Here is a 10058-nt window from a genome sequence, read left to right on the forward strand (position 1 = left end):
AGGGCGCAAGCGCATTGCGTTCCCAGTCTCGGGACCCTTTTCCGAGAGACTATGGCGCTCAACAAGAATCACTCGGAGGGCGGCGGAGTGATCGTCAACAATACTGAGAGGTGAAAACACTACAGAAGGATCCTGGAGGACTGAAGGGCGGGCGTCGAGGGTGTGGGTAGTGGGTGGTGGGTGAGTGGGCGATGGGAAATAAGCCCGTGAAGAGGGGAAACTGATGGGGGGTGGGGGGTGGGGTAACGGCTGGGGGCGGGGCTGAAGGAAGGTGGGTGAGGCGTGAGGGAGGGGCCGGGATGTTGCGATCAGCTGTGGGATGGGAGTGGGGCGGCTGGATAAGGTAGGGGTTTGGAGAGACGGGTGGGGGTTTGGAGAGACGGGTGGGGTTTGGAGAGACAGGCGGAACCTGTGGGTAGTTCTTGAGCCCCTGTCCCAGAGTAGGTGACTTTAAGAATTGGGAAGAGCTTTAGACAAAAATAATTGCCATTTATTGGGCGTTTACTATGTGTCAGGGACTACACCTCTTTTGCTTTTTTCAATATGTAGATGCTGTGCGGCAGATACTATTACTATCCGCATTTTACACGTAGGGAAACTGAGGCACAGAGGTTAAGTAACTTGCATGAGATCACAGAGCTGTAACAGGAAAGGAGTCCTGATTCCAAAGTCAGTAGCTTCAACTCCCAGTATGTAGCCTTCCAGTATATTCCAGAACTGCTCAGTTTCCAGATGAAAAACTGAGGCCCAGAGGTGAAATTACATAGCTAACCTTTGTCACATGTCTGACACGTTTTCTGTGAAGGTGTAAAGGTCTGTCTTTGCCTCTTTCCCTTGAATTCCTGTTGGCTTGGGTCACTTCCCAGAGCAGAGGTCTCCCAACTTCAAGGTTCTTCCTACCCAGCCCCCCGTCAATTCTGTCTCTCCTCCACCTCTGGGCTCCTTGGATGACTTCTTTTCTCTTGCTCCTTGGGTGCTGAGAATCAGACCAGCCAGCCCTGGTTGAGCTATGCTGACCTGAAAGCACTTCTTGAAGGAGCATAGGAGGAATCTGAGTCCCCACAGAAGACTTGGTAGGATCAAAGCCTGGTAGCTGGTTAAGGCCAGCACCGAGCCCAGGGCTGTCATCCGGGAACGCTTGATGAGTCAGAGGAGAGCACCCAGGGAGCCCAGACCTCAGAATATTGACTCTTCCTCCATCTTACCTGCTCAGCGACTGGCAGTCCCAGCCTGTTCCTGGTAATGACCTCTTTTCTCTGAGCTGTATTTTTCTTTTCTGGTACTGGTCCTCTTTCCCACTTACCCCTCCCCAGTGAAGGAAGTTGTGATATCTGGGAGGTGAAAGGAGACAAATGGAACCCTATGAGCTTGGACCTTGTTGTCTTGTAATCAGAGAAACTTCACATTGCCCTTAGTGTGTAGCTGCTCTGTGTGCAAGCCAGTCCTGGACCCGGACAAACCCTTTTGATGCCATTTGGTAACATCTCCTGGGACTATTTCTTTCTCTTTTAGTGAGACTTTTCTGGGATAAGAATGTATCTTATCCTGCTGGGCCTCCTACCCGGTTTAGGACTCATTGCTGCTAAATAATGATGTGCCTTGTTTCAGAAACTGCTTCAGCCTCATTTCTGAAAAAATTGTGTAAACGGTCATTGAAGTCCACATTCAGCATTTAAAACTTGATGTGTAAAATAGTGAACCTTACTCTTCAAATCATGAATCCCTTTGAGAGTGATGAAAACTATGGTCTCTCCCAGGAAAAAGCACGTATGTGATCATCTCAAGGGCTAGTGGACTGATACCCCTGCAGACCCAGCTTCAGAACCCCAGGTTTAAAGGAACCCTGAAGTGAGCCCTTTGGTAATGTGTAGAGTCATGTCTTAAAATGTTTGTATATCAGGCTTGAAAAAATAAACCAACAAAAACAACACCTGTCGTAAGGACCTAGAAGAGAATAGAAGAGTTAACCCAGATAATCTAACCTGATTTGAGGGATTATGGTGTCTCCAGAGCCCTGTGGCTCTTCTACGGCACTGGTCACTTTTTTTTTTTTTTTTTTTTTGGCTGTGCCTCTTGGCTTGTGGGATTTTTGTTCCCTGACCAGGGATTGAACTCTGGCCCTCAGCAGCGAGAGCGTGGAGTCCTAACCACTGGACTGCCAGGGAAGTCCCTGCACTGGTCACTTAGGGGCTGTGTGTGTGGGGTTTGGGGGAAATTCTATGGAACCCCAGCTTGCTCATCTCTTCCATGGCTGTGTTAGTAGTTTTCTCACAGCAGTGTTGAAGTGGATGACTTGCTGGCAACTACTAATAAGCAACTGCTACCCAGGAGGGTCCAGTCCCTGGGGGTGACAGATTGTGACTCCAGCTGTCTCATCAGGGCATTTCCTCTTTTCTCATCACAGCATCCTGATGTCCTATGACCATGTAGAACTTACGTTCAGTGACATGAGGAATGTGCCAGAGGCCTTCAAAGGGACCAAGAAAGGCACCGTCTACCTTACCCCGTACCGGGTACGTTGTACAGTGAGACGGTTGGTTTGGCGAGTCAGTTGGTTTGGAGACTGATGGCTCCTGGAGGCTGATGTGAGTCTTGGGTCAGCCTCAGCCTCGTGAGTCTAGTGGCCGCTGAACCCTGGTGAATGTTAGCGTGTTTCTGTCACATGCTCCTGGTTCTAGAACCACCAGCCTCTTCGCACAGCAGAACTGATGGCTGGGCAGTGAATCCGTGTAAGTTCCAGAGGTGCTGCTGCAAAATCTCTCTGTAGTTGGATGCAGCTGCTGGGATGACCTGGGCCTGGAGGGGAGAGGCTGTTGTTACTTTGATTTCTGTAGGAGTAGCCCGTGAGGCCTTTGTACACATCCAGAGTGATAAATGTGGTCAACAGGACACAGTAGCCTGCCCATAGCCTCGGGAGTAGGCAGAGAGACCGGCAAAAGCCTGCAAAGCGAGAAATGCCAGACTGCAGAATGGGCCTTGCCTGAGAGTTCCCCAGGCAGACTCTGAGAGACTTCCAGAGAAACACAGATGGATATTCTTGGAAGAGGATCGCTGCGTGCAGCTATCCCAGAGTTAGACTTAAGGATCGTTAGAGGAAGAGGAGCACAGGCCTTAGCGGAGACCGGGGTGGGGAGGCGTCTCAAAACCCTATCTCTGGGGGTTCAAGCTGGCATCTTCAGTCACAGATTGAAATCATGGGGGTAAAGCAGAATGTTCTCCACGTGCAGGGTGGGAGACTCTGGCTGTTGGGCAGAGTCTGCAGAAAGGTTAGGATCGTCCCTTCTCCCGGGATCTGCCACCCGCTGCCGTTCCCTCTTCCCAGTTCTGTGAAGCTCAGGCTGAACTCTCCCTTCAGGAGCCCTTCCCTGCTCCGCCCGGCCTCTCTGCCCTGGCCTTGCAGGCCCTTCACTTAGGCTCCACATCCGCCATCTCCTAACCACCACGTCTCAGTGGCAGAGCAGTCTGTCCTGCTCACACATGCTGTCTGAGCCACACATTTTTCTTGTGAATTCACACGTCTGGCCTCTCCAGCCCAGCTGCATCTGAGGCCTTTTACTCTAAAAAGCGCTCTCCGGGGCTGGCTGGTGCAGAGAGCACCCTGGGGCTGCTGGGTGCTGGCTCGGGCCGCCCGCCCCGGCCCTGGGAGGTGATGACCTCCCACACATAGGAGGTGATGGCCAGGCAGGCCATGGTTCGGGTGGTGATGGCCCTTGTCCTCTCTCCCTGCAGGTCATCTTTCTGTCCAAGGGGAAGGATGCCATGCAGTCCTTCATGATGCCGTTTTATCTGATGAAGGACTGTGAGATCAAGCAGCCTGTGTTTGGAGCAAACTACATCAAGGGAACAGTGAAGGCTGAAGCAGGAGGTGGGTGACAGGGGAGCTTGGGGACACTGACGGGGCTTCCAGAGAGGTGCTCTGGGGCATCTCTGACTGCTGCCCTGGAGGTGTTCTCTTTGGACCCTATCAGCCTAGCCTTGTCTTCTTCCTGGCTCTGGATTAGCTTTCAAGACCAACACTTGGGCTGCCAGCTGTTCAGCAGGGGTGAAGTTGCCAAGAGCTGGAAAGTGCTAACATTAAAGAGGACAGCTCAGACCACCTTTTCAAAGAGGGAAGTCAGCAGAATGACTGTAAACCAAGTGGAAATGCTTACTGTGACCTGGGGGGCGTGTTCAGATGTTAGGTGTGGGAGGGGACTGTATCAGGTTCTTGGGAAGGGTCTTTCCCCTAGAGCCAGGCAGAACCCGCCGCCCCTCTGTAACGCCCAGAGAGGCCCTGCTTGGTGGCAGGCTCTTTGCAGACCCCAGAGGCCCCTGCGTCGAACTCGCCTTCCCGCTCACGTTCAGCCTGGCCCGAGCCTTGCTGTTGAGCTCACAGTTCCCCTTTGGACAGAAGCCAGGCTGGAGGGGCCTGGGGTTCGTCCTCAGGCCCCCTCGGGATGAGAGATCTGCTCTGAACTTGAATGTCAGTTGTTGCTGAGCGTGCTTGTTGCTGAGAAGCTGCTTTACTGGGGATGGGAGGCCTGAGTGCAGATGTGCTTACAGGGCTGCGCAGTAGGCGGGCAGGAGGTGGCCGGTCTGCAGTGCTGGCATGCGATGTGGGTGGTAAGCGAGAGCAGCCCTTTCCCCGCAGGCCTCCTGGTCATTGGATGGGGCCTGGAGAGGACGAATAGCCATCTCTTCAGACGTAACTTAAGTTCTTTTCCGGAGCTGTTGATGCACTGTTCCCTTCTCAGGTGGCTGGGAAGGCTCTGCGTCATACAAGTTGACCTTTATGGCAGGGGGCGCCATCGAATTTGGACAGCGGATGCTACAGGTGGCATCTCAAGGTATCAAGGCTCTAGAAATCAGGGGCCGAGGACGCATTGAACGTGTGTGCTCTTTGCTCATTTGTGTTTGTTTACTTTTTGTTTTGTGTTTTAAGCAGTCAGGAGATGAGTTTCTGGGCCCCAGGCTGCCCAGGGCTGGGAGTTGGGAAGGAAGCCTGTAATAAACATCACCCTCCTGTACCTCAAAGGCTGGGTTTCCCCTGCCTGGAGCAGGTATAGGACATTTTAACAAAGCTGTTTGGACTCAAGGACATTTTACTGTGGCCTCATAGAAACAAACAAAAACCCGACCATTAAGCTACCATCAGGCAACCATTTTAAGTCCCCAAGGGCTGTGTTCAGCAGACCTCCTCGCCTCGTCCCCAGCCTCACCCAGCTCCATTCTCTACCCCACCTCTAGCCTCCTCCTTCCCTCCATCCATCCCTCCACCCCTGTCCTGGACCTCCTCCACCCCAGCTCTGACCTCTCTCCCCATCCAGACCCCCCTCGCCTCATCCCTGACCGAGGCGGACTCCAGTGGGGAGGGGTGAGGCGTGTCTGCTGTGCGCATTCCTGGGACCCTGCAGCTCCCCTCGGCAGGCGGTCGGGCCGCCCTCTCCCCAGCACCCGAGGCCGCGACACTCATTTCTCTCTCCCCTTGTGCTATAGCCTCCCGAGGTGAAGCCCCCAACGGAGCCTATGGTTACTCTTACATGCCCAGCGGGGCCTATGTCTTCCCCCCACCAGTCGCCAATGGAATGTACCCCTGCCCTCCTGGCTACCCCTGTCCACTGCCCCCAGCTGGTGAGTGTGTCCTTTGCTGCCCACGCCTCACCCCCCCAAACCCCCCCCCCCCCCCACTGACCACCCTCACCCAGGCCAGGGGGTTGTAGAGGGGAGACTTGTTCTTTGGCCTGCTTCAGGACTGACAGAGCAGCTGGAGGGGCCTGGGAGGGTGCCAGCTACGGGAGCCGGGGCTGGGCTGCTCACGGGGTCCCCGTCACCCTCTTGCCGAGCAGAGTTCTATCCGGGACCTCCCATGATGGACGGGGCCATGGGGTACATGCAGCCCCCGCCGCCGCCCTACCCTGGGCCCATGGAGCCTCCGGTCAGCGGCCCCGATGTCTCCTCCACTCCTGCAGGTGAGGGCCCTGGCTGCTCCCCGTGGTTTCACGGAAGCCCCAGATAACGAATGACCGCGGCCTAGGGATGATCCCAGGAGACCGGCAGCGCGGTGGCCTGGTGGCAAAGGGGTAGATTCCAGCCCCCACTCTGTCCTTTAGCTGGCCATGTGCCCCAGGCCCAGGAAGGTCCCCCTCTGCACCGCAGTCTTCTCATCCACAAAACGTGCCAACGGCACCACCTGGGGGGTTTGTGGTGAAGATGGGGGGGGGCAGGAGGTATAGAGGGACCAGATGGGACCGTGTGGCATGCGGTAAGTGCTCAGGAAGGGTTCCCCACTGTTTCAGTGATGGAACTGCGTCCTCAGCACCAGCCGCCCCGAGCACCAGGGGGCCTTGGCCGTGGGGGCAGCCGGAGGAGGCGGGGAGGGCTTGTCCCCGGGGCTCTTTCCCAGTTTGTGTGTTCTCACAGCTGAAGCCAAGGCCGCCGAAGCAGCCGCCAGCGCCTATTACAACCCAGGCAACCCACACAATGTCTACATGCCCACGGTGAGCGGGGCTGGTGAGCGGCGGGGCCGTGGCACTGGCGGGATCCCCACAGCCCCAGTTTGCTGGGGTTTAGGGGCAGGAGAGACCTCGGCTTATTCCGACCCTTCTAACGGGATCTTTCCTTTCTTCCTCAGAGCCAGCCACCACCACCTCCTTATTACCCCCCAGAAGATAAGAAGACTCAGTAGACCGCTCACACCCCCCTCCTCCCGCCTCTCTTTGCTCTCTCCTCCCCTCCCCTTGGGGCTGAGTCTGGGGTGGGGGGCGGGCCTCGTGCTTTCTCCAGGTCTGATTATAAAGCAGTCGCCAGGAACTAGCCTTGAGGGGTGCGGGGAGCGGTGCCTCCCAGCTTCCCACGTGAGCCCAGAGCCCACAGCGCTTCCCTCTCACCATCCCCAGGGGGCGTCCCCCCTCATTCCTGTCCTGCTCTCATAGCTTCTACCCACGGAGGGACTCTCTGGCCACCTCCTCTGCCGCAGTCCAGCTCTCTCGTTTTGTAGCCACTTTATCCTCAAGAGCTTTGCCCTCCCCAGGGACCCCTGCCAGGCTCTATTCACATTCCATCCACTCTGGTCTGTGCGTGGCTGTGGAAGGCCACCTGTCTGCCGGACTGTCAGCCTACATTCCGTTCCCAGCCAGCCTCAGCCCCTGTCACGCTCGCCTTCCCTTCCCTGTCCTTGGTCATCCTGTTGCCACTGCTTCTGACTTTTGGAGCTTTCCCACGAGCCACCAGGGGGTGGGTGGCATCAGGGCCAGCCTGCTGCAGCTGGGGAGGGAGCCCCTCTGCTTCCCTGCTAGTTTTTCTGGAATTTGTTTCCCTTTGCCTTCTCTCTTTTCCCTCTAGAAGGGGCTTCTTGGACTGGAACTGGAGAATGCATGTCCACTTGGGGGCTGACGGGAGGGCTGGGAACAGACCCCTGGGGCCTGACCTGGGCGCTGACCCTGACCTCTCGCCAGCCCCTGGGGCCCGGCCTGGGCGCTGACCATGAGCTCTCGCCAGCCTCTTAGCCTGCCCTCTTCCCTTTAAGCTTCTTGCCTGGTTGGTGATATGCCCCCTGGATGCACTAAAATTTGCTCCCATTTGCTCCTGGACTGGCTGTGAAGAGAGAAGATGGTTATTTAAAGAGAATTCCCTATTTATTTGACAAAAAAATTCAGTTAATATATTAATGTGAAATAAACCCTGTTTGCACCTTGATTTGTCTGCTGAAAATGTGAACTAGTAAAAATGAGTGACTGGACCCTGTCTGGCTCTGCGTGTGGTGACGAGGCAAGTTCTTGGGAAGGAGAGCCATCTGGCTGCTCGGGGCCGGGGGAGGCAGTGTTCCCTCCCATGTGAGAGTCCCTTGTTCTCTTGGCCTATTTGGGCCCAGGATGCTAAGGCCTCTCCTGTGTCCATTCCATGGCAGTTGCTCAGCAACTGTGCCCACCCACTGAGTCCCCTGGGGCCTGGCGCAGCCCAGCAGCTGCCCTGGGTGGGAGGCGTTAGCAGGAGGGGCCAGGAGGGGCCAGGCTGGATGGGAGTTCCCGCGTCCCTGGCTGCTGTGCTCACCGCCTTGCCTCTTGGGAGTTGGAGGGCATGTCAGTGAAGGCCAGCCATTCAAGAGTGGCCCCCTGCAGTGCGGGCTCTGGTGCCACCCTCCTTGTGAACCCTGGGGCCAGGGCGGGTGGGAAACAGCCACCGTCCATGCCCAGGCCTGCATCCCCTGGACCCTGGCCTGGAGGGCGGCCCTGGGACCCTGTGGTGGAGCTCAGCCCAGCGTCATCTTCCTGTCCCTTCTGGGCCAAGTCGCCCTGCCAGGAGAGGCTAGGCAGTAGCCTCCCCAGCCTGTTCCTTCTGCAGCCCCACCCAGCAGCTCCTGGGGTTGGCTGAGGCCCCTACAAGGGCGTTTGAAGGGAGCAGCCGCCCGACCATCCTTCTGGGGTGCGGGGCCGTGGGGCCGTCCCTGCCCCGCACAGCCTGGCCCTGTCACCTCGGTGGAATGTCACCTGGGGAGCAGAGCAGGTTGAGCGGCCGGGGAGACGCCTCCGGAGCCCCCACCCTGTGCCCTGCCCACTCCTACTCCGGGTCTGCAGCCGGTTCAGGGAGACCTGAGGGTGAGAACCCCACCGGCCAGGGGAGCGTCCCCCAGCCACCTGGATGCGGCAGGCCCGCTGCGCGCAGCGCTGGACCCTCCCCAGGGCCCCTGTGGGAAGGTGGGGTGGGGCGGACCCGCCCACCTGGTCTACCTCTGCCTCCAGCCCAGCCCAGTTCCTCCCAGGATCCCAGCCAGCGGGAGGGAGGAAGGAAGGTGCAGGGGCCCGGGAGCCGGGGCCCCTCAACCCCAAGGTGGTGAAACCCCGACCTGACCCTCCCATGACCCGCCCTTCCTTCCCCTTCCCTCCCCTTCCCCTGGCGCCGGGTGGCAGCCCTGGGCTCTTTGCATAACCCTGTGGCTTCCCTATCTTCACCCAAGGCAGCGGCACAGCGGAGGGGAAGGGCAGGGCTGGCCACCATGGCGACGCTCTTCTCCCAGCCCCGGCGGCGGCGCCCTCCCCTTTTGCGCCAGGCCATCAAGATAAGGCGCCGCAGAGTCAGAGATCTGCAGGATGCCCTGCCCCACAGGGCTCAGGAGGTAGGAGAGACCTCAGTGGGGAGAAGAGCAGGCCTGGGTGGGGCTCTGCCCTCTCTGGGTGCAGGGTCCCACCTCTTGTGGGCTGCGGCTGAGGATGTGTGCCCCTCCCCTGCCCACCCTGGTCCCCGGCAGAGCCCTCGGGGTCTGCAGAAGAGGGTCTGCCATGTGTTCTCTGGGCCAGCCTGGGCCTCAGGTCTGGGCTCGGAGCCTTTCGGAGGCCCCTCCCTCTCGTGCCCCATCCCCAGCCACCCTCTGCTCCTCCAGCCCCAAAGACGCCCGCTCCACTAGGCAGGGAGTGTTCCGCTGGGGGCTGGGCCTTCGGGGCCAGCTGAGCAGCCCCCAGGCCTGCTTGGCATGACCCCCCCAGTCTCCCACCTCTGCTGCTGGGCCTCACTTCCGCCGCCGGGGTGCGGAGCGGAGCCGCCCGATAAGCAGCGCTGTTTCCTCTGGGGAAGGAAGGGAGGTTGGGGGAGGTTGAGGCCACGGGCGCCTGCTGGCACGGCTGAGCTGGCGCAGCTGAGCGCCAATGGACCCAAGCCACGGCGGGCCAGGGGATGAGGAAGGTGGCCCAGGTGCCGGACCCCCGGGAGCCCTGCTGTGGGAACAGGTGTGCAGCACTGTTGGGGCTGGAGGCCAGGTGCTGGGGCCCCCTCAGCCCTCGGGCTGGGCCTGCTCTGTGAGGAGCCGTTCCCGCGTCAGAGCCCTGGTCCAGGCCTCTGGGACATCTTGTCTTTCCACCTCGCTTCCCAGATCGAGCCTCCATCCCACCACTTGTCCCCTGAGGAGGTAAGAATCAGAGTGTTTCCGGGTTGCAGAGGGGTGCTGGGAAGCAGGACTGCATCCTCCCAAACACCCCCCTAGGCTGCTGGCTAAGGCTGGGTCTCAACCCCCTCCCCTCCCCCGCGTGTGTGGACGCCTGGTCCCCGCCTTGGGCATGTGCTGTGAGTACCAGGGGTGGCTGGTGGGG

The 10058-nt window shown here is 58.6% G+C and overlaps 1 protein-coding gene across 2 annotated transcripts; it reads left to right on the forward strand.

Annotated features, from left to right (window-relative positions):
- On the forward strand, positions 1 to 7674 carry WBP2 (WW domain binding protein 2). Of its 2 annotated transcripts, XM_060082075.1 has the most exons (8): positions 1 to 110; positions 2405 to 2513; positions 3730 to 3865; positions 4734 to 4826; positions 5476 to 5610; positions 5826 to 5948; positions 6400 to 6476; positions 6611 to 7674. In XM_060082075.1, exons 1-8 carry the CDS (start codon positions 52 to 54, stop codon positions 6662 to 6664), a joined length of 786 nt encoding a protein of 261 aa, XP_059938058.1. In that variant the 5' UTR covers positions 1 to 51; the 3' UTR covers positions 6665 to 7674. The 2 variants fall into 2 exon arrangements, with proteins under 2 accessions (XP_059938058.1, XP_059938059.1); XM_060082076.1 differs by lacking the exon at positions 5476 to 5610.
- The last annotated feature ends 2384 nt before the right edge of the window (positions 7675 to 10058 follow it).

Source organism: Mesoplodon densirostris, chromosome 18 (genome assembly GCF_025265405.1).
Source record: "Mesoplodon densirostris isolate mMesDen1 chromosome 18, mMesDen1 primary haplotype, whole genome shotgun sequence".
NCBI lineage: Eukaryota > Metazoa > Chordata > Mammalia > Artiodactyla > Ziphiidae > Mesoplodon > Mesoplodon densirostris.

Excerpts from the sequence above, each read along its gene's own strand:
- WBP2 (XM_060082075.1), top strand. The coding sequence starts at position 52 with ATGGCGCTCAACAAGAATCACTCGGAGGGCGGCGGAGTGATCGTCAAC. Across the intron at positions 3,866-4,733 it reads AGTGAAGGCTGAAGCAGGAG|GTGGCTGGGAAGGCTCTGCG; the intron begins GTGGGTGACAGG and ends TTCCCTTCTCAG. Across the intron at positions 5,949-6,399 it reads TGTCTCCTCCACTCCTGCAG|CTGAAGCCAAGGCCGCCGAA; the intron begins GTGAGGGCCCTG and ends GTGTTCTCACAG.